The 24,051-nt window shown below is 45.9% G+C and overlaps 1 protein-coding gene and 1 gene segment (V, D, J or C); both read left to right on the top strand.

Annotated features, from left to right (window-relative positions):
- The window catches only part of AMPH (amphiphysin), a 211,229-nt gene extending 198,011 nt beyond the window's left edge, over nt 1-13,218 (top strand). For all 4 annotated transcript variants that reach the window (XM_087861200.1, XM_045793492.2, XM_045793493.2 and 1 more), the window contains 4 exons: nt 1,366-1,575; nt 3,435-3,677; nt 5,650-5,751; nt 11,986-13,218. In XM_087861200.1, the coding sequence (XP_087717326.1) occupies nt 1,366-1,575; nt 3,435-3,677; nt 5,650-5,751; nt 11,986-12,093 (663 nt within the window). In that variant the 3' untranslated portion in view covers nt 12,094-13,218. The remainder of the gene's footprint in view (nt 1-1,365; nt 1,576-3,434; nt 3,678-5,649; nt 5,752-11,985) is intronic.
- An 8,283-nt stretch (nt 13,219-21,501) lies between these two features.
- LOC123788725 (T cell receptor gamma variable 8-like) lies at nt 21,502-22,113 on the top strand. The segment is given in 2 exon segments: nt 21,502-21,660; nt 21,755-22,113. Coding segments are annotated over 2 exon segments (387 nt in total).
- Nucleotides 22,114-24,051: the final 1,938 nt, after the last annotated feature.

The raw sequence follows: 24,051 nt of genomic DNA, 5'->3' as shown, positions 1-24,051 counted from the left end.
GATGTTTTAGTTGCTCTGGGAGTGGGTATGTGGCTCGCGTTCTCCATCTCCCACTCCTGATGCCCACTCTGCAGACACTGTCCATCCCCTGCTCTCGGTCTGACAGTCAGTATCAAGAACATTGGAAATTTCCTGACCCAACAGGACAAACTGGGTAGAATTTATTCAATAGACAAGAGGAATGGCTAATGCTAATCACATCAGATAGCAAGATCAAGTTTTGAAATACGTGTCCTGGGTATTATTATATAAGCTCCATCGAATATTCTTCTTCCTCAGTCTTTTCTTATTTGAGCTTTTCAAATCAGGCCTGCCACACTGATGGTAGAGTCTTAGATGTGTGCTCTGTAACCGGTCTGCCTAGAGCTAAAACTTCTGATTGCACTTTCTTTATTTAATTACTGCAAGTTTTAAACACGACTTAAAGCTCTCCTTTGGACTGCCTGCAACCTTAGAAAATTCTCATTTTTTTTTCTACTTCACTTCTCCTATTAAAAGAACCCCAAATTTGATTTGTTTTTTTATTATAATGCATAATTCATAACAAAAGTTATTTGTCCTTCATTCTCAAGTCTCATTGAGAAAACTCCCCAATATATGTATATTTTTTCACGAATGTGATTTAGCTTCTGGGACCTTCCCCATGAAGATTTTAGAGTTTATACTGAAATGCGGTTTTTCTATATTCTGACTTTGCACAATGAGGATGCTTTTCTTACGTAGCTGTCTTCCATGACCCAGATTTTGGGGCGAGGCCCCTTCCATTCTGTGACTCCGATGTCTTCGAGGGCTTTGTGACCACTGGCTTTCAGGCAACAAAAGTAGAAACAGCTTGCGAAGGGGACCCCCAACCCCTTAACAGCCATGTATCTCAAATGACATAGGTCACTTCCACTCAAATTCCATTTGCTGAACCTAAGTGCAAGGAAAGCCGAGGAATGTAGCATCGTTGGGGGCCCAGAAGGTAGTTTTTTTGTTTTTTTTTTTTTTGTTTTTTTCATTTTTTTTAACCGAAGTCGAGCAGACACACAGCGCTGTGTTGCAGGTATATGGCGTCGTGATTGCCCAGGTCTGTACGTTCTGCTCCGCTCACCTCAAGTGGAGCCAGCATCTGGCACCCCACAGTGCTCTGACGGTACCAGTGGCTAGGTTCCCTATGCTGTGCCCTGCATTCCCGGGGACCGTCAGTTCTGATGGACGGAGGGCAGACTCCGCCCGGCCTGAGTCCTGGGCTTTGGTACCTTCCACAGAGCTTCCACATCTGATGAGCCTCAGCAGAGGGGCCACAGGTGGCAGGGTTGGGGCTGGCTCTTCTCAAGGCCCCGTGCAGATTCACACACGGCCTGTCTGGTGTCCGGGCTGCAGGTCCTACCTGGAACGGACGCTGACGTGACTGTTGGAACCTCCGTGTCGGCCACCGAGGAGGCTCTAGGGGAGGAAGCAGAGATGGAGAAGGCAGCTCTGCCTGCTGGGGAAGGAGCAGCTTTCGAGGAGGCCAGGACTGACACTGACACCACGCAGGCTGCAGAAAGTGACAGATCGCAACCGGAAGAGCCAGAAGCAGCAGCCCCTCATGTGAGTGTCCCGGGGAAATAGAGGCTCTGGGGAGCCGGTGCCCAGGTAGGAATGCTGTTTACTGGCGAGCACTGCTAACAGCTCTGGGTGCAGAACAGGTGTGTGGCCATTGCGTGGTACCCTGCTTCACCAAATACAATTATAGAGATGTATATATATTACAGTATACATATGTAGAATTGTATATATTTTTAATTTATTTTATTTATGTATGTTCTGTGTATTTTTATTTATTATTATTTATGTGTTTGTATATAAGATTCTCAGCAAATGTGGGCCTGGCTTTCTCCAGTGTCAGCATTGTGAGGTTCACACTGGCCCCCAGTGATGGAGAAAAAGAATAGAGCCCAGGTGATGTAAGCGTGAGGCGGAGGGAGGAGGAAGACAATGTGACCCGATGGCGGGTTGTTGTACTGATTACATAAGAAAATAGCCATACACTGCTTAGCCCAGTGCCAGGCACACAGGGAGGACCCAATATTAGTAGTTAAATCCTATCAGTATTAGTAGTATTTAGGGATTGTTATTATCATGAGAGCGCCCCCAAATTCACTCCTTTCAACAAAAGCCCATCCCTGTTGGTGCGTTGAAGAGGCCAACAGGTCATTAAATACATACGTGAAGTGGCTGGACTGGCCCCAGCTCCTCACTTCTTCCGAGAAGTGTTTGCTCAAAGTCCACAAAACCATATATTCCATGATGTGGGGGGCGCACAGCGAGGGCAGCTCTTCTAAACTGCACGCTTGGCCTTGATTCCAGAAGGGAACAATGAAAAGTGGGCTCTCAGCATGATGCTCTCCTTTGTCCTGATTAGTTTACTTACAAGAAATTTCCCCCAGATCTCTCCAGGGTTACTCAAAGCTTGAAACTAAATGATCCCTTTCACCCCGCTAGAAAAACAGCAGGTAGTATTGGTATTTGGAGAAATAACTCAAAAATATGTGCCATTTGTTCGTGAGAGTTTTCTTGTCACAGTGCCAGAAGTGTGTTTGTATTACATTGTTCGACTTGTTGAAAAAGTGTATTATTTTCTCCAAATTGAAGAATGGAAGTGTTTCAGCCCACTGATATCTGAGGGAATAGAGAACTTGATCTGAAAAGCAGTCAGCATCTCCAGACTTCCATTATGCTAGTGAGACTCGTCTCCTCGTTCATCTTTGTTACAAAATAAAAAGGAGATCTTGATCCTTGTTCTGCCTCCCCGCAGTGTGGAGTCCTCCGAGGAGTGCTTGGTGGGAGTTGTCATCCCTCCAGCTCGAACTGCAGTGGGGGCTCTAATGATAATCAACAAGCAAAACAGACGTGGATTTTCTCCAAACACCAGCCAGATCTGTACAAACAATATGGCTGCAGGCTAGTCAGGAGGCCTGTGGGACTCTGGGAGAAAAGCAGTCACAGAAGGTTGAATGTCAGCTTCGAATAGTGTTAGTATTCAGCGGGACAAGCGAGGACCATGGCAAAAATGAGGCCGTTCTTGGGACCCTACTACATTCCCCTTCACGGTGGTCTCCTCCCCCCTCCCTCCATGCAGTTTCCAATCCCTTTTCCCAATTTCCGCAGAAACCCCACTCTTCACAAAGGGCCTGACTACTCAAGAATCCAGATATTAATCCCACTAAAGGTTTCTGTTCAGGAGAGAGAGAAAGGTGACCGTGTCAGGAGGAAGGTCCTGCAAGGCTTGAGGCCCAAAGGTTTGGGCCAGGTTTGGGGAACGGCGGGCATTTTGTGGAAGGGAGGAGGTGGGGAACCTGGGAGCCAAGGAGGGTGCGTCAGGGATAGAAGCAGGCACAAGCACCCGAAAACGCAAAAGTCTTTCTTCCCAGCCCCTGCTCAGCACCACCGCATTTTTCTTCCTCCAGGAGAAGGTCATCCCTTCAGTCGTCATAGAGCCCGCCTCCAACAATGAAGAGGAGGGAGACCACGAAGCCCCCGCAGGTGCAGAGTCGCTGGAGACCCCCGCTGCCATGGCTCTTCCCGGCCCCACCAGTGAGCTGCCAGAGCTGGCCGCAGAGCCCAAGGCGGACGAGGACTCCCAGCCACTGCCCTCGGCTCCTTCTGCAAGCGAGGCGTCTCAGGAAGTGCCTCCCGGCTTCCTCTACAAGGTCTTGTCATTTTGTCTCGTTTTAATCTGGTGGCCATTGGTCCTGCCTTTGCTTTGAGGGCCCCTTGCTGGAACCTTTGGTTTTCGGATGTTTACATTTGCATTTTGCGATATGTATTCTCTGTCCTGCTTTCCGCACGTCACAGTGGGGAGAATGGCAGGATTTCCGGGCTGATGGACAAGCAGAAAGGACAGTAATGACTTTCCATTATTCAGCCATCCATAGTTCAAGAATGGTTGCCACAGGACAAAGGATATTCCCCTTGGTTGTGAATGGGTGAATTCCCCCCACCCCCCGAGTGCCCTCCTGTGCTCCCCTCTCAGCCCTGGGAGTCCCTCCAGCCCCAGGCTCAGACCAGGGCTTTGAAATATTCCATGTGTGCCTCTGCTCAGGGCTGGATTATACACCTGCCAGCCTGCCCCCTACCCTCGCCCCGCCTTCCCTCCCTAACCTGTAGTGTGGCCTGAGACACATCGCTCCTCTGTGCTTCAGTTTCTCAGTGGAAGAGTGAGTCGGGGAATAAGATAGTCATTTCCAGCTCTGACATTTTGTGATTCTATATAACAAATACACATTTTAATAGTCAATCACTTAATCTCAGGGGGTAGGGCTGAGGGGAGAGACATGGAGAGGTACAACATCCATGACTGAGTAGTTGCTAAAGCTGGGTGAGTACCTGGGTCATTATACTGTTCTTTCTGCTTTTGTTTTGCAAAATTTTTTATGATTAAATTTTAAACAAATCTTTCAAAAAAGGGGGGAAAGGGTAGGGGGAGAGGACAGGTATTGTTTAAGGGTATAAACTCGCAGTGAGTAGTAGATAAGCCCTAGAGACCTGATACACAGCATGGTGAATATAGATAACGATATTGTATCGTAATCACCAAACTTGCTCAGAGACTAGATCTTAATTATTGTGGCCACTAGGAAGAAATGATAATTACCTAAGATGATAGAGGTGCTCAGTATTGCTACAATGGCGTCATATTATGTTATATAAATGTATCAAATTAGCATGCTATACACCTTAACTTTGCACAATATTATATGTCCAATATATTTTTATTTTAAAATTTTATTTATTTAAGTAATCTCTACACCCAACTTGGGGCTCAAACTCACAACCCCAAGATCCGAAGTTGCATGCTCTACCAACCGAGCCAGCCAGGCATCCCAAATATATTTCAATTAAAAAAAAAAAAGAAAAAAACAGATTGGCAGGGCTAAAGGTTAAGATAGGAAGTTTTTAAAGAAAACTGATTGATTACAGGGTTTAATTAAGTAGTAATTACCATATAACATGGGAAGTGATCATTTTTCCCATTAGTGTTTAAAATGTTATATGAACTATTTTATTTAATTTTACTTCATTGGTGGGGGGAGTCAGGGGAGCGTCAGAAAGAGAGGGAGAGAGAATTTTAAACAGACTTCCGGCTCAACGTGGAGCCCAACCAGAGACTTGATCTCACCACCCTGAGATCATGACCTGAGAGCCAAAATCAAGAGGCCGATGCTTAACCGACTATGCCACCCAGGGGCCCCTGAGTTTTCTAAGTATTGATGATTCAACAGAAGTGAGGTTAGAGGAACTTTTCGCTAGGCATTTTTAGGTTCAAGCTTAAAAACAATAATAAAGCGTCAGTGATAATAAAATGTAAATATCTAACAAAAATATGACGAATTAGAATTTATTAATTCACTACATGTCAACTCTTGCAGAAGGCATTGCATTACTGAACGTGTATCCAAATTCTCTTAATACCAGGCTTCAGGAATTGGAGGTTTTACGTAGATAGGGACTTCCTCTCTATTGAGAGAGGTCTTCTCCCTTGGGGTAAGCTGGGGTCACTGTCTTCCTCACCCAGCTTGGAGGGCCTTCTACAAGTACCTGCTAGTAGCCTGGCTGGGAGACTTCAATGTGACATTTCCTCTTCTTTCTGAAATTAGTAAGTTCTTTAAAAATCTTTTGCAGGTGGAAACACTGCATGATTTTGAAGCAGCAAATTCCGATGAACTTACCTTACAAAGGGGTGATGTGGTGTTGGTGGTCCCCTCAGATTCAGAAGCCGACCAGGTAAAGAGTGAGATTGAAAGGTTCAACGGACTATGTTGGTTTTTTGTTTTTTGTGTTTTTTTTTTTTTTTTTTTCTGAGGGTCACTCGGACATGGTGACTAACTGAAGACATTTCTCTTTTCTGAGACGCTGCATGGCTGCTCTGAAAAGGGCTTAAGGCTTATGAGCACAGGACATGGCTAACTAGCTTTTTAGAACACCTCTTTCGGGATGCTGTTCTATTGTTGTTGTTTTTTTAAGATTTTATTTGTTTATTTGAGAGAGAGCAGGAGAGCACAGGCAGGCGGAGCGGCAGAGGGAGATGGAGAAGGAGAAGCCGAAGCAGGCTCCCAGCTGAGCAGGGAGCCCGATGTGGGGCTCGATCCCAGGACCCTGGGATCACAACCTGAGCGGAAGGCAGATGCTTACCACCTGAGCCACCCAGGCCTCCCTTTATTGTTTCTTTTTGATACAAATAGATGACCATTTCTTACTTTGCACCCACTTTCTGGGGATGTTGTCTCTGAAAGACCAGTCTTTAGGGAATATAGCCACTAGCCATGTGCACTCAGAATCCCTTTTAAAGTAGTTGCCTCTAGGGGTATGGAGATTGACCAGGAAGGAACATGAGGGCACTTTTTGGGGATGGAAATGTTTTCTGTCTGAATAGGGGTGTGGATTACATGTGTCTATGCATTTGCCAGAACTCACTGAACTGTACACTTAAATGATGTTTGCATTACCTAGGATTTAAATTATGCCTCAATTGTAAAAGACTCTGAAAATCACCTTTGAGCGTAGTGTACTGATGTGAGGATGCTGAGAATTCCATTTTGTTCTGTGTTCTTATTGGTAGGATTTGTGAGCCCTTTCTAAATAGTATGCAAAATGTGTAAGTGTCCCTATTAATGTGTTTTTCTGGAGAAAAGAGCTCTAATCTCTATAATATTCTGAGCCTTCTCCCCTCAAATATAAAGTCACTACTTTAGAGTTTTAAGGCTTCCCGTGGCTCCACATTTTGTTCTTTCTCTTGATAATACACTTACCAAGATACAGCAGGTGCTGGGTCAGACAAAGTCCTGACTGCAAAAAAATTCAATTAGAGATCGATCACAACAATATAGCTCTACAAGCTTTAAATATTTAAAAAATTTAAAAATATACTTCTGAATAATCTGGACCAAAGAAATCATAGTGTAAATTAAAAAGAATATTTCCTAGTGATCATCGATTTCTAAGTTTTTAGCCCAAGAAGATAAAAAAAAGATCAAATTAAGTACAAAGCACACAGAAGGAAGAAATAATAAAAATAAATGCACAAACGAATGCACTGAAAAGACACACAATGGAGAAAACTAATGACTTGGAAAGTTAGTTCTTTGAAAGGATTAATAAAATTGTTAGAACCTCGGATATACTCTTCAAGGCAAAAAGTGGCAGAGTATATTAATTATCAGTATCAGGCAAAACCGTCTACATATCTAAAAATCATTAAAAACCCCATTATATAAACTAATTATTTTACATTAACCCGTGAGTTATCTTTTAAAGAAATTAAGAAGAAAAAAGCTAGTCTTATGTCTACCAACGTGTTTACCATTTCCTTTGCTGTTGCTGGTTCTTTCTACAGATCCGAATTTCCATCTGGTCTCACTTCTTTCTGCCTGAAAATTTTTCTTTCCTTCCTTCTTTTTTATTTTTAATACTGTTTTTCAGAGCACCTTTTCTTTTTCCTTCCTTCTTCTTCTTCTTCTTCTTTTTAATGATTTTATTTTTAAGTAATCTCTACACCCAACAGGGGGCTCAAACTCACAACCCCGAGATCAAGAGTCCCATGCTCTGAGCTGGCCAGGTGCCCTGAAAATTTTTTTTTCTTTTTTAAAAAATATTTTATTTATTTATTTGAGAGAGAGCGAGCACAGGAGCAGAGGAAGGGGCAGAGGGAGAGGGAGAGGGAGAAGCAGACTCCCCACTGAGCAGGGAGCCTGATGCAAGGTTTGATCCCAGCCCAAGGCAGATGCTTAACCGTCATCTGCATTTTTAAAGATATTTTCCCAGGAGAAAGAATTCTGAGTTGACTTTATTTCTTTCAATTCTTTAAAGATGTTCCATTGTTTTCTGTTTTCTGCTGTTTCTGACTAGAAATCAGTTGCCATTTGTTTACCATTGTTTCTGGGTATCCAATGTGCCTTTTTCCCTGACCGCTCTTAACAATTTCTCTGTATCTTTGGTTTTCATCATTTCAATATAATGTGCCTAGGTCTGTGGGTTTTTTCGTAGTTTTCATGCTTGGTGTTCAGTGAGGTGCTTAAGATTTGTAACCAAATGTTTTTCATTACGTTTGGAAGACTTTTGGCTAATTTTTCTTAAATTCTTTGCTGGCTCATTCTCTTTTTCCTCTTTTTGTGATTCCCTAATTACCCATCTGTTGGGCTTTTCGATGTCTAAGACTTTTCTTTTTATGCACTATATATTTCTTTCTCGTATTCAGGTTGGGATCATTTTTATTGGTTTGTCTTCAAGTACAGTGACCCTTTCTTCTGCTACTTTAAAATAAGCTTCTGTGAAGCTTATTCAGTGACTTTTTCATTTCCGATGCTATACATACACAGTTCTAGAATGTTCTTTTTTTTTTTTTTTTTCATTTGGTTGCCATTTCTTTCCTGAGATTTCCCATCCATTCTTTCATTATTGCCACTCTCAGTGTTAGGTACTTGTACATATTTGTAATAGCTGCATTAATTTTCTACTGCTAATTCCAAAAAACTAGCCCCTCTCAGCACACATTTATATCCGTTGCCTTTTATCTGCAGGAGATATGTTCCTTTTTTTCTCATACCTAGTGATTTTTTTATTGATATTGGACACATCACAGAGTCTGGATTCTTTTTTTTTTTTTTTTTTAAAGATTTTATTTATTTATTCGACAGAAAGAGAGACAGCCAGCGAGAGAGGGAACACAAGCAGGGGGAGTGGGAGAGGAAGAAGCAGGCTCATAGCAGAGGAGCCTGATGTGGGGCTCGATCCCATCACGCCGGGATCACGCCCTGAGCTGAAGGCAGACGCTTAACCGCTGTGCCACCCAGGCGCCCCACAGAGTCTGGATTCTATTTTCTGTCTCTGAAGCTTGTTTCTTTTTCCCCTAGTAGACATGGAAGTTACTAGATAATTAGCTTGAATTCATGGAAATTTTGTTTTATACTTTGTTAGGGTGATTCTGTTTCAATTTTGCCTTTACTTTTAGGATGAATTCTTAGTCCTGAGACATCTTTTACTTCCAAGGATGGCCCTTCTGGGATTTCAGTAGAAATCCTGAAGGGTTGAGCAAGCCTCCTAACTTGGTGGTATTCAAACTCCAAACTCTGCCTCCCCTCCATTGGCAGGGCTTAAATTTCCCCTCAGCTGTTCTGCCTTCCTTCTGTTGCTTTCTCCCTGACTCCCTTGGGGGACCTCCCGTATCTTCACAGCTTGTGGGGGTAGCTCAGGATTTTAGGGAAGTTTCTCCCCATATTTGGTAACCTGCGTCTGTATATCTCTTCTTTTCAAAATATCCTCCTTAAAAATACAGCTGCTTGGTCGTTAAGCGTCTGCCTTCTGCTCAGGGCGTGATCCCGGCGTTGTGGGATCGAGTCCCACATCGGGCTCCCCCGCTGGGAGCCTGCTTCTTCCTCTCCCACTCACCTGCTGTGTTCCCTCTCTTGCTGGCTGTCTCTCTGTCACATAAATAAAATCTTTTAAAAAAAAATACAGCTGCTTGGGGTGCCTGGGTGGCATAGTCTGGTAAGCATCTGACTCAATTTTGGCTCAGGTCATGATCTTAGGGTCATGAGATCGAGCCCCATGTCTGGCTCCATGCTGGGTGTGGAGCCTGCTTAAGATTCTCTCTGTCCGTCCCTCTGCCCCTCCCCCTGCTCATGCTCTCTCTCTCTCAAATAAATAAATTAATTAAAATACAGCTGCTCTGGAAACCCTCCACTCTTCCTTTGAGTGCCGTTCATCACACTGAGGATAATCCTCAAGGGAAAGTTGTATTAGCACAGATCTCATCCACTGCAATTTCCTACTTTCCGGGGTTAAATATTCTCCAATTTTTGCCCGCACTTGGTCACTGCTGATGCCTTCTAATAGTTGTTATCTATGTCAACCCCATTATTTGTAACAATCCCATTATATAACTTTTTATGTCATATATATTCTAAGTCATTTCTGTATACAAATACTTGCATATATATATATACACACACACACACACACACACACACACACATAGGTATATATGTATATGTAGATATGTAGTTATTCTAGTGTTTATAAGTGTTCTGTGCAGAAGTACTTCCCTGGTACAAGCTATTTTGCCATTGCCAGAACTGTAAATCTTTCATCTACCACATATTTTATTTTATTTTATTTTATTTTTTTTTTTAAGATTTTTTTTATTTATTCAACAGAGATAGAGACAGCCAGCGAGAGAGGGAACACAGCAGGGGGAGTGGGAGAGGAAGAAGCAGGCTCATAGCGGAGGAGCCTGATGTGGGGCTCGATCCCGCAACCAACGCCGGGATCACGCCCTGAGCCGAAGGCAGACGCCCAACCGCTGTGCCACCCAGGCGCCCCTCTACCACATATTTTAAGCAGTTAAAATTTAATTTTCCCTGTTTGCTTCAGTTTTCCCTTTACTATATAAACTGTATTTCAGAATATACATGTTAGAATATATCTTGATTCTGAGTTGGTGCCAGTTCTTAACTTTTTTTCTCTATTGAAACAGTTGTAAAATGCATGACTCTGCTTTGGCTCCGTTAGATTTTTCGCTCATTGTAAATAAAGTCAAATATAGACACTTGGGCGGGAAAATACGGCCTTTTAGATGCTTAACAGAGGTTCAGAAAAAATTGAGTTATCGTCTTTTACTTTAAGTATAACTTCGCCCTTCATGTATGTAATGTCATAATTTTAAAGAGGACACTCTCCCTCCTAGCCGGGATATTATCAGTCATTTTATTGAGTCATCTTTTGTTCCCTTTTTTTTCCACCTTCAAAAATCGGCCTGTCTGAATGCTTACACGCTTGTCTATACAGCAGCAGCAATTTATAGTCTCAGATTACATCAGGACGGAGTGTGTTCAGCTTCTTTATTTAATTTTGGAGACCTCATTTTATCGGATGTACTTGAACTCCGCTGGGAATTGCTCAGATTAAATCTGGCCATCCCTCATCTAAGCGGGCTCTCTTTCGGGGACTGGTTAGCATAATCCAGACAAGTCATTTCCCACTGGCTTTTGCACCCTGCGGTCTGTGTGTTTCGTGCTGCTCCTTCCACTCAGCCTTCTCCAGCCGGGCTCTGCTTTTCCGCACGAGGCCAAGGGCAAACAGCAGCCTCCATTCTCCATTGTACATATTGTGTCTCGAGCTGAATGGCCATCCACGGTGGCTTCTTTTCCCTTTCTGTGGCTAAACGTCTTCATATTTATGCATATTTATGATGGTACTCCTGTAAGATAGACCGATGCTTATGAGGAATCACTGATAAGAGAACACATAAAGAATATATGAACGTTTCCAGCAAGAATGCCATGACAACAGACTGCTTTGTGGTTCATATAAACTTGAAAAATGAGATGTTCTAACAGCAACAGACCGAATGGCCAGCGCGGGTACCCAAGGGAGCGGCTATTATGTATTTGATAAGCCTGTGGATGGTGGTTTATTTGGGTCCCATGCTGTGAGCTGGGAGCACTGAGTTCTTTCCTATAAGCAAGTGGTTCAGGATGGAATTTGAGACCTTCCCTGGCCTGGTCTGCACTCTATTCTGACCTGGGTCTTCACGTCGCTTTTTCACTGTGACTCACAGGGTAGGGGGCGTTCCTGTGCGTGATATGTTTTCACGTGGTGTCCTCTCTTTGCCCTGGCTAGCATTCTAATCCTTTTCTCTTCCTTTAGAACTCATGTCCTAATCCAGTTAATGTAAACGAGCTATACTTTAGACAAAATTATACTGTTTGTATTAACGTTCAGTTAGCTTTCCCAGATCCAGAAAATAAATCATTTCAAATGTTTACTGTTTTTGTTTTTTTTTTTTTACCCAACAACTTATTTGGGACAAGCCTTCCCACTGATCTGTCTCAGCACACTGCTGTATCTATAATGTAACGTCCTGGGGAAGGACCACAATGCTAAATTATTTTGTTAACTGTTGGCAGTGCAGATTTTTCCAGTAGTTCCTTGGACCTTGAACGCCCTGTCTTTGTCTTGCAGGACGCAGGCTGGCTGGTAGGAGTGAAGGAGTCAGACTGGCTTCAGTACAGAGACCTTGCCACCTACAAAGGCCTCTTTCCAGAGAACTTCACCCGGCGTCTGGATTAGGGCTACAAACCTTGTAGAAAGAGCCTGGTTATTGGGTTTTTAAACCTCTGTAAAAACCCGAAGAGTTCACTTTTGCTATTCCACTCTTAATGATTTATAGGCTGGTGCCAGACAAAGCTTGAAAAGATACTATCAATGGAGCATGTGTGCAAAAAAAAAAAAAAAAAAAGAAAAAAAGTAAGAGAAAAAAACGTAAATTACAGAAAAAGTCCTCACTGGTCCCCACGTTCTCCATAACAGGTTTCTTTGTGCTTTGTCCAAGCTGTGGAAACTCTTGTCATTGATCCCCTCCCACCAGTTCTACAGTAGCTTTCTCCAGACCAGAACCTTCATTTCTCTGCACCCAAGTGTATGGTCCTGAGTGACTGCCCTGCGGAAGACGTGCCGAATCATCCTCTAGTCCGAGATTCTCTTCTTCCCCGCACAGGTGTGAGCACGTGCTCTCTCTCCCTGTCAAGTTGACTGTGTTTCCACCTCAACGGCTGCACAAAACTTCTTTCCCGACACCTCTCTCCCTCTCCCTCTCTGTATCTGGGCACACAGTTCCATGTGCTAGCTCCCATCCCTCCCGATGTATGTGTATGCACAAAACTACATACACATAGTTGCTTCCTTGCGTTCATTGTAGCTCTTTGCCTCTCGAGTGTCAGTGATACATGCATTGCTCTTGCTCTGTCTGGCATGACAGTTGCCCTTCTGCCTCGGGGCAACACCAGCCATCCCATTGCCAAAACAGTCGCCAGTATCTGTGTTTCGTAGTGTGCATTTGTCAGGATGCAATGACAGATCGCATGTCAAGGCTGCTGTCCCCTTGGGAGAAAGCAGAGCCTCATTAGCTAGGTGTCCAGCTGCTGTGGCTGGAAGTAAGCTGGTCAGGATGAGCGGCCACGTAGCGTTACCCTCTGCCTTTCAAAGATTGGCCGGTTGATGGGGCATCGAAGTCCACCATCAAAGAACACTATAAAAAAAAAAAGCTCCTATATATTTCCAACTCTATATTTATGCAACTCATCTTCCCAGATCGTCCTACAATAAGATAGGTGATGTATGCTGTATCCACAAATCATGTGTAACAGTTATGTTTTCAGTGCTGTGTCATTCCAAATAAACCTTTGGTAATCTCCAGCAATCCCCTGATTCCTTCCGCCGAGTCCTTCGTTTTGCAAAGCTTGGTTCAGTCGCTGCTTGAAACAGTGTACCTTGGAGTTGTTATTTGTGCGGAGATAAGCTTGTTCCTCTGGGTTGCGCTCCAGAGCCCACCTCCCTTCCCCGAAGCCCTTCCCCCCCAGTCATTGCTGGTCACCCAGCGATGACTACAGCACAAATAACAGTGGTGGACCGAGGCCCCTGGCAGGTGCGGGCTGTGACCGACTGTGTAGCTCCGAAAATCTGACGACCTTCATAATCAGCAGTTTCCTCTCCCACCAGCTCCTTTTTTGGTCACTTTTCTTTCTGACATGTTTATGCTTGTGGGTGCGTCAAAACAAATAGACCACCTGGGACAGAAAAGTCAATTCCCTGGGCTACTGTTCAGGGAAGAGAATTCTTAAAACACCTTTCGTTCAATTTACTCTTTTTTCTGCCAGTATAATCCTGTACACAATGTAAGCTGGTCAAGAATGGGCATTAGTAGACTTCTGAATTTGCTATGTGTTTCTGATTCGTGGTGCCAGTTCTCCTGGCAGATTACCAACCTTCAGGTTTCCGAAGAGGGAAATAGCTGTTATTGACCCGGGATTTTTCCAGGGGCTAATTGACAGGGAAGTTGGATCATCACGAATGCTCCTTTAGTGCAAGAAGATAACAAGCACTGCCCAGTGGCATAGCTGATAATTCAACAAATAAATTGCAGCAATGAAGATTGATAACAGCAAGCCGCTCCTGACATTGGAGTGCACGGAGAGGCTAAAGATGAGACTGAAATTTCAGTTCTTATAATAAAACGCACCGAATGTTCTCAAAAGATAATTGCTGCCTCTCCTAGAGCAATTACTCCGAAATCCTTCTCACACTCCCCTCCCCACCAAGCCCCGCAGTGGCTCCGCAGGTGCACAGCTTGGCAGGACATGGTTCCTTAGGTAGGTTCCACCCACACCCGTAACATTCCTGGTTGAATTTAACAAGTCCTTCCAAAATGGCGGGTGCTTACTTAGTCATTTTGTCCTGGTTTAGAGCCCTTGAAAAAAATTTCAACACCAAATAAAGTAATCAGATCATTTGTTTCAGGAATTTCCAAGATCCTTGATTGTCCAAAGCACTGTAGTGAACCGGCTGAGGGGGAGGAGGATGGGAAAGTGGTCTTCTCCAGAAATGTCCGCAGATACGGTGTGAATTTTCTTTTCCACTCAATGGATTTTCCAGGGCACATGGGATTCCTAGTGTGGAAGCTCTTTCCACTTCTGTCTCTCAGTCTGACTCAAGTTCTGAGGTCACAATCCATCGTAGGCACATGCCCTGGTCATATGTTGGCCAATCTGTAGCAATGTTTTATTCCAAATGGCCTTGACCCAGCAAGCCCTACCCGTGCCCATTCTTTGCATTTTCAGAGTTCTCTCTAAACCCAGTGGGACTTGGACCTTCGAGTAGTTCCAAGGCCCTTCAAAGAATCACACAGAGCAAGCCTGTGGTTCTTACTAAACAGACACCCAACTGGAATCCCTAAAATATCAGAAACAGACTCTCATTTAATCCTGAGTGATGTTTATAATTGCCAAACAAGCCCTCTCTCAATTTGAATTTTCAGTAGTATCTCGGCATCACTGGAGCCCGGGGACGGGCACAGCTCCGTGCACCACGCTGTCACGCTGCTTCCACCATCGCCTGCTCCTCCTGACACAGCAGGGACAGCCTCTGGGGGAGCCAGAACACCGCCACCATCTCCATCATGGTCTGGGCTGCGGGGAAACGGTGTGCTGGCCCCATACGCTGAGCCCTCTTGTATCACATACAGAAGCCTGTGATCAGGATGTTGGAGAACTCCCAGCAAGACCCCACGGACCATGGCGATGGCCCAGCAAAGAAAAACCTTAGGGAAACTGCAAAGTTTATGAGTGATCAGTAAGGGTTGCCGCTCAGAGCTGATGCCACACGAGTCATGTGGCCGAACACCGGGAAGCCTTACACACAGGTTGGTGTGCCTTCCTGGGGCTCCATCGATCTTTCCAGAGGAGCCTGAGCTGTCTTCTGGTGTTTGCCTGGAACCCAGCTGAGTAGCTTATAAACACGACGTGCCAGACCTTGGAGATGAGCGTCACACAACCCCCCCGCAAGGTGGTACAGTCACAGTGTTCCTGGGACTCGGGTAAATGCGAGCGGACATCTGGGGGCTGCGTGGAGAAGACGGTGACCGATATTCTCTCAGCAAACCTAGAAAGTCGACAGCCATGGGCTTCTATTCATCCTTGACCTTGGCCTGAGTCGGACCTACTTTCTCCTTATCCTGCATGTGGCGCCCCCTGGGACGAATCCTGGCTGCTCAAGGGCAGCACGGCTCAAGGCACACAGCAAGGCTGATACACTGTTCGTAAAAGCCGCACAACGTGTGCTGGAGTAAGCTTGCTCGTCCACCCAAATGGTCTGTGACCCCTTGCTTATCCTTCTCTAATTTGCTTACTGGCAGCACACGGTGACTGTTTTCAGCTGATGGGACATGACCCTTAAACCTATGCAAATTGAGAGGAAGGTACCCTGAAGCTCTTTCAAAAGATACCTAAACTTTCTCTTGTTTCCTAGAATCCAGCACATTCCCAGTCCCCTGGGAGCTCAGGTCCAACACTCAGGTGGTCTGGTGCTTGTAGGTCGGGTCAGAGCTGCGTGCTCAGTTCCCCGGCACCCTCCAGGGTGGGGCTGCTTTGAGCTCCGGGGGAACACTTGTCAATGCACTGGAAGGCCACAGAAAGTGGGTGCAGGGCAGGAGCGCCGTGTCCAAGGACACTGCCCCTTGGCAGATGCCCGCATGCCCTCCCTGCCCCGGGGATCAATACCATTACACTCTGTGTCCTGCGTCTGCCCTGCAGAAACCTGCCTGTGACCACCAAGTGATTTCTGTGGCATTTGATGATGCCACCAAATCTCTCCAAACCCTAAGCCCAAGAAAGCATTTTCTTGTTTTCCTGCTCTGTTCCGTCTCTGTCACCTTTACTAATTTTTCTTGCTTCTCCAGTGGGTGTTGGAGGGGGGTGTCAGGTGGGGCTCTGTGATCCTCAGTCCCTCACTGTGTGTTCCAGCTGTCCAGAGAATGTTTCCTTCGGAGTGTCCAATTATGGCTCCCAAGCCCACATGTGCATTTATTCATTAAACATTTGTCAAGCTCTTGCTCAGTGTCCGTTATTGCACACGGGGACCACATTGACTGAGACCTTGCATCCGTGAACTACTTTCAAAACGCCACCGCAGCGCACCCCTGGGGGTCCCCCTCTCTTCAGAGCCCCAGGGCTGCGGACGTGGGCGTTCCCTCCTGTGCTTCATTTTCCAGAAGACAGACCCCTGCCCTGCCCATGTCTTCCCTCACAGAGTCGTAATCCCTGTGACCTGATCTGGGAGTGGTCTTCATCCCTGCCAAGAAAGACCCTGATCTTTTTTGTCCCCCTGACCTCCCTGCTTCCCCTTTTCCCAGTTTGTCTGCAGTCCCCAAACTAGTTTACAAACCCTAATGTCAAAATGGGACCACTGTCCTCCCTCTCTCTCTCATATACACACGCACTAACGATGACTATCTATGTTTCATATCTAATCCCCAGGCCTCTGCTTGGCTTTCAATGCTCTCCACATCTTGCCCAGTACTTGTCCTCTGTTTCCCTCAGAGGAGTCTCTACACTGTCCCCTGCTGCCCTCCCACCGCACCTCTACACTCTGCTCACCCTGCTGCAGCCCCCCTGCGCTCTTGTCCTGCCACCAGCTCCATCCTCTGCCCGCACCCCTTCAGCTCTGGACTGCAGCCAGTGAAACACGATGTACGTTCCCCTTGGCTCCCCCCACTGGCTGATGAAGTCCTCTGTATTCTGAATCCGCCCCACGGACCTTATGTTCAGGTGCACTGAGCGAATAAAGGAGAGACTGAGAGATAGATTAGTTCAGAGCAGTGCAGACACGCTAATCCCAGGGTCAGCTCGGGCTAAAATCTGGAACCGAACATAACAAGAAGCGAGAGGACGCTTTTATGACCTAGGAGAGGGAAAAGCTTTCTTAAACGAAACTCCAAAGTATGAAAAATATGTGGCTAAAAATGTTTGACCACAAAATCGAGAAATCCTATCTAATGAAAGTGCTGTAGACAAAGTTCAGACAGACGATAGATGAGCTGAGGATAGCGGTGACAGCCGAACTCACGAGGGATAAATATCTAGAAGACATAAATTTGTTTTATGATCTTAACTAATTTTAATAATTTAATGCTTATATCATTGTATTTATCTCTATTTGTATTTATAATGTTAATCAATTACCATTGCTAGTAAAGATAATAACTAGCAATTTTTTTTATTTCTTTAAAAAATTTTATTTATTTATTTTACAGAGAGAGAGACAGCCAGCGAGAGAGGGAACACAAGCAGGGGGAGTGGGAGAGGAAGAAGCAGGCTCATAGCAGAGGAGCCTGATGTGGGGCTCGATCCCATAACGCCGGGATCACGCCCTGAGCCGAAGGCAGACGCTTAACCGCTGTGCCACCCAGGGGCCCCATAACTAACGATCTTTATCGGCCGGGCCCGCTCCTTACTGTTCTGCACGTGGTAGTTAGTTCATGTTCATGAGCCTGTGCGGCAGCTGCGGGTTTTCCTGTCTGCAGACGAGGAGCTGAGAAACAGCGGCGGGAGCGCTGACTCCGGGGCTCCCAGGCAGGACACGGGGGGCCAGCCACAGCGCGGGGGGCCTGGCTCTGCGGTGCGCTCGAGCCTCTGCGAGCCGGCCTCCCATCGCTGCACCTGCAGCCCACGGAGAAGCTCGTCTCTGAGGGAGACCCTCCGTGGACACCAGGGATACACAGAGACCCTCGGCTTCCTCCTCATCACCCAGGACCCCATACCCTCCTCGAACAACGTGATCCCGCGTGGGAGCCGTCAGGCTGGTAAACACGTCGCTGTCGGATAACAGCATGGACCGTGTTTATGGAGAACCTGTGTGTGTGTTTCCCGGGACCTGCACCCCTGGGATGAGATTCCCGGGGAGCTGCTTGCTGCCCGCGTGCTGAGCCCTGAGCTGTGGGCGACAGCCTTGCTGGTGACAGCCATCCTGGGAGCCGGACGAGTGCCTGTCACTGTCGGTGGATGAATTCATGCGGTGGCTGAGAGCAGAGGGGAGAAGTGAAGTAGGTGTACTGACAGATGGACAGAGATGGACTGGCAGGAACAGTATATCATTCATATAAATGTAAAGATGCATTATTCACAAGCACTACTCTATAGTTTTCACAGGTACCTAAGACACCAAACATAACACAATTCTTCCATTTGAGTCTGGGGAAAAAGGAAACCAGCAAGAAGAAGCTGCTTACCTAAAATTACCAAGCACACTGGGTGTTATACGCAAGTAATGAATCATGGAACATTGCATCAAATACTGGGGATGCACTGTATGGTGACTAATATAACAAAATAAAAATTATTTTAAAAAATAGAATTACCAAGCACACTGAGTTCACAATTGGTAAAACAGGTTTCCTGCCTAGTATTTCCCGACCCTTCCACTCACTAAGCTGATCCTTTGTTGTAATAGACTTCGCTTACCTAGGGAACAATAGAGGACTCTAAGGTGTGTGATATACCTCAAATTGGCCAGCAGAGGGTACTAGAAGTCCGTGTTAGGAAAAATGCAATGAACATACCGTATTTTTCAAGCAGGAAGCACAGAATTGAAAACAAATGGCAAGTCTCACCAGATCACATTTTTGCATTCAAAGCAACAGCTCAATGAGGACAGAAATTAGTTCCTGACTCACAGACATCCAAGCAGGTTACGTAGGGCACTGGCTTCGAGAGCCCGGCCTACTTGAAGTTCTCCATATGCTCTGTCTTAGCTGGATAATCTCAAGTAAGTGACTCAACCTCCCTAAGCCTCAGCCTCATCTGCAGAATGGGATGAGTATCACCTGCTCTATGCTTGCAGGCAAGGAATCAGTATGTACCATGTCTGATACTCAATAAAGTGTATTTGTTATTATTTAATGGATCAATGATTACTGTTATGACCTTAACAAAATTAGTCTTTCTAAAAGGCAAGCAGCTATTAATTCACCAGTGCTAGAAGAATGTCTGCTACGTTCTGAGGTCCAGCACTGTTACCTGAATGAGTGCTCTCTAAGAACAGCTTCTGCTCCTTGCTGCCTGGCATGTGAGAGATTCTTGAGTTCTGCGACCTCGCTGAAATTTCCTTCATGATCTCTTACACTTCAGAGCTTAAAAGAAATTTTATATATATATATATACATATATATATATATATAATATAAAATTCTAAAATATATGGAATGGATGGTGTGACAAGTGGTTTTGGACTTTCTCAGACTTGGGTTTGAATCAAGGCTCCACTACTTTTTTTTTTTTTTTTTAAGATTTTATTTATTTATTTGACAGAGAGACAGCCAGCGAGAGAGGAATCACAAGCAGGGGGAGTGGGAGAGGAAGAAACAGGCTCCCAGCGGAGGAGCCTGATGTGGGGCTCGATCCCAGGATCCTGGGATCATGACCTGAGCTGAAGGCAGACGCTTAACCGACTGAGCCACCCAGGTGCCCCAAGGCTCCGTTACTTATGTGACTCTGCACAGGTGAAACATTTAAAGATTTCAATTAGCTGATCTGCCAAGTGTGGTTGTTATAACTATGTTGATGTGTTATTTGAGGAATAAATTGCTGTAAGGAATATATTGTACATAAGACTGACTGATAGTGTTTATTTACACAGCGACCAGCGTGGCCCAATCCCAGGTCCATGATGGACGGTGTCTACAGAGTGAGCATTATTATTCCCATTTTCAGTGACTTTCCCAAGGACACACAACCTCCGAGTGGCAGGGCTTGGACTGGAGCTTCATTCTGTCCTTGTCAAAGCAAAAGTCCTCCCAGAGTTAGGAGGTATCATTCAGCCTCTCCAACATGTCCCATTTTGGAGCTCCGGACTGAGAAGGACGTCTGCCCTCAGCGCACCATTGATCAGATGACATCGCTGGCTGCGCGGAGAGCTGGGCTCCCAGGCTGGGCCCATGACTGGACCGTTCCCGAGGCCAGCAGGTCTGGGAGGCTGGCAGCCACGTGCAGTGGGTCTGAACCCGCCGTTCCCTGCAGACCGCGAGCACCTGGCAGCCGCATGGCCTGTGGGAAAAGCAGGCAGATGGGAAGCTTTGGTTGAGGTTTCTGAAGTCGATTTCTCTTATTACCTTTTTGTCTCAAGAATACTCTTTCTGGGGGCGCCTGGGTAGCACAGTCGTTAAGCGTCTGCCTTCGGCTCAGGGCGTGATCCTGGCGTTATGGGATCAAGTCCCACATCAGGCTCCTTGGCTGGGAGCCTGCTTCTTCCTCTCCCACTCCCCCTGCTGTGTTCCCTCTCTCGCTGGCTGTCTCTGTCTGTCACATAAATAAATAAAATCTTTAAAAAAAAAAAAAGAATACTCTTTCTGCTTTGGTGTGATGACAATTTTATATTTTCTTAATTTTGAAACCACGGGTCTTCTGTCCCAGCAAGGATTTCCGGGCCTGCAAGACTCTCTTTTCCACTTCACACTGTAGCACAGCTGCCCTAGACACCTGTTGAGGGTCTGAATGATGGGCCTGGAATATACTTTTAGCAGAATATTCTAGACACCACCCTATCAACTCAGCATAACCTCAAAGCCTGCATTTTGGGGCATTGGAGCCTCGAATCCTGGTGACAGCTCAGCACGTCTGCCTTTCAGTGCTCCCCAAGAGGAGGAGCTCAGGAGCCGGGTCTGGTACTGGGTGTGAAGGACCCAAACCTCCCTGCCCCGGCCAAGTCCCCTTCCTGGCCATCCCCCCTGCCCTCTCCCTCCAGGTCGATAGGCTGTAATTACCATAACAAATGAACATCGCAATATCCACGAGGCGCTGGTATACCGGCACAACTAAAAAGGAATGTTCCTTTCAGTTGAAGGTCAATGCTGCCTTGACTGAATTGAATCTTCATTTCAGATGCATTTCTCACCTGACCCTTCCTGAGGCCCTGCCTTTACCATTTCTGAGGGTCTGATCAGGGATGAGGGGACATCAGGCTACTGATGTCCAGTCAAGGACTGCTGTTATCGCTGGTGCTCTCCCTGCACTAACATTCCTCAGTGCTTCTCAGAACCCTGACCATCAATGTTCCCTCCCCCCTTGTGGTCAGACCTGTCCCAGCCCTCTGGCCCCTCCCTCCCTCCCTCCCTCCCGCCTCTCTCTCACCACTATCTGCAGGTGCCTCAGGGAAGCAGAGGCTGAGGTCCTAGTCTGCCCTCTGCCACCCACCCAGCCAGTCTCCTCCCAGCAGGTGCAGCCAGGAGGTCAAGCTGGGTTTCTTTCCAGCAGGTGGGAAGCAGAACCATGCTGGGTCCCCTTGCCCTCCTGTGCTCTCTCTTGTTTCCCGGTAAGTCTTGACTTGCTCTCCGGTGCAGCGTGCAGGGTTCCCTGAGACTCCTGGCCATCACTGTCTCACCGCTGTCCCCCTCTCCCCCTGGCAGGCCTCGGAGCAGGGCTCAAGCTGGAGCAGCCTGCTTTTGTGGTGGCGCGCTTGCCCTCGGACCGCTCAGCCACCCTGACTTGCAAAGTTGACAGCTCGGTCAGCTACATCCACTGGTACCGCCACCAGGAGGGTGAGGCCCCCAGGAGGCTCCTCCACCTCGACATATCCAGGGGCTATGTGCAGAGGGATTATACTACGAAATCGGACAAAGTCAATGCCGAGAAGGGCAGGGATGGCTACAGCTGCACGCTGTCTGTGCTGAAGCTGGAGAAGAGCGACGAGGGCGTGTACTACTGTGCTGCCTGGGAAACGCACAGCCCAGCGCTCTGCCCAGGTGCCTGAGCAAAAAGGTCACTGTCTCCCAGGACACTCCATGCCTGGTACCTTCCACCACCCCTGGCTGTCTGGAGTCAGCCCTCAGCAACCCGGACTCTGGCGGACGCCCCTTCTGCGGGTCCACTGCGCAGAACCCTGGGGGCTAAGGAGACTCTGGTGCCCAGGCTGGTACAGACCCAGGGAGCTGTCCTGTCTGGAGAGACTTTTCTTTTTCTTTTTCCTTTTTTTTCTGAGAGCAATGATATTTAATATTTATTATTACTGCCTTTGGAAAATACATCGACTTTCAAAAATATATGTAAATCACCCATAGTAACCGGTAATAAATTCGAGTAATAGTCAAACATTTATCACTCGTGGTCGAATCTCTACAAAGCTACTATTTTTGTTTGTTTCATGGACGACTTTTCAAAGAGAATACCCAGGTTTACCGAAAAATTACACAGTAAGTACATAGAGGTCCAGTAAATCTTCATATAGTTGGAATCGCACAGGCTGCATCCAATTCAGACTGGCTTCTTTCGATCAGCAATATGAATTCAAGTTTCCCCCATGTTTTTTCATGGATTGCTAGCTCATTTCTTATTGCTGAAAAATATTTAATGGTTTGGCTGTGCCACCGTTTGTTCATCTGGTCACCTATTGAAGGACATCTTGGCTGCTGCCAACTTCTGCTGATTATTAATAAAGCTGCTATGAACCTTCACATGCACATTTTTGTATGGACATAAGTTTTTTTAAAACATTTTTTATTTAAATTCAATTAATTAACATATAACTTATTATTGGTTTCAGAGGTGCAAACCTTTGATACATCAGTCTTTTGGAACACCCCGTGCTCATTACATCACATGCCCTCCTTAATGCCCATCACCCAGTTACCCCATCCCTCCGGCCCCCTCCCCTCCAGCAACCCTCAGTTTGTTTCCTATGATTGAGTCTCTTATGGATTGTCTCCCTCTCTGCTTTCGTCTTGTTTTATTTTTTTCTCTCTTTCCCTGTGATCCTCTGTTTTGTTTCTAAATTCCACACATCAGTGAGATCATATGATAATTGTCTTTCTCTGATTGACTTATTTCACTTAGCATAATACCCTCTAGTTTCATCCATGTCATTGCTAATGGCAAGATTTCATTTTTGATGGCTGTGTAATATTCCATTATATATACACACCACATCTTCTTTATCCATTCATCTGTCCGTGGACATCTGGGCTCTTTCCATAGTTTGGCTATTGTGGACGTTGCTGCTATAAACATTGGGGTGCACGTGCCCCTTTGGATCACTACATTTGTATCTTTGGGGTAAATACCCAGGAGTGCAATTGCTGGTTGTAGTGTAGCTCCATTTTCTACTTTTTGAGGAGCCTCCATATTGTTTTCCAGAGTGGCTGCACCAGCTTGCATTCCCACCAACAGTGTAGGAGGGTTCCCCTTTCTCTGCATCCCTGTCAAAGTCTGTCATTTCCTGACTTGTTAATTTTAGCCATTCTGACTGGTGTGAAGTGGTATCACATTGTGGTTTTGATTTGTATTTTCCTGATGTCTAGTGATGTGGAGCATTTTCTCATGTGTCTGTCCATTTGGATGTCTTCTTTGGAGAAATGTCTGTTCATGTCTTCTGCCCGTTTCTTGAATGGATGTTTTATTCTTCGGGTGTTGAGTTTGATAAGTTCTATATAGATTTTGGATATTAGCCCTTTATCTGATACACCATTTGCAAATATCTTCTTCCATTCTGTCAGTTTCCTTTTGGTTTTGTCAGCTGTCTCCTTTGCTGTGCAAAAGATATGGATTTTGGGGGACTTTTCTAAAGATTGTTCAGGGCAGCACTTCTGAAGCATCTGGAGCAGAATCTGTGCTGTTCAATGCAGTAGCCACGAGCCACTAGCCACATGTGGCTCCTGAGCACGTGAAATGTAACTAGTCCACTAGTCCACGCCGAGATGGGCTGCTTATG

This window comes from Ursus americanus, chromosome 3, assembly GCF_024610735.1.
Source record: "Ursus americanus isolate L20-20 chromosome 3, mUrsAme1.1.p, whole genome shotgun sequence".
NCBI classification, from domain to species: Eukaryota; Metazoa; Chordata; class Mammalia; order Carnivora; family Ursidae; genus Ursus; species Ursus americanus.
This window is presented reverse-complemented; position numbering and strand designations above follow the sequence as displayed.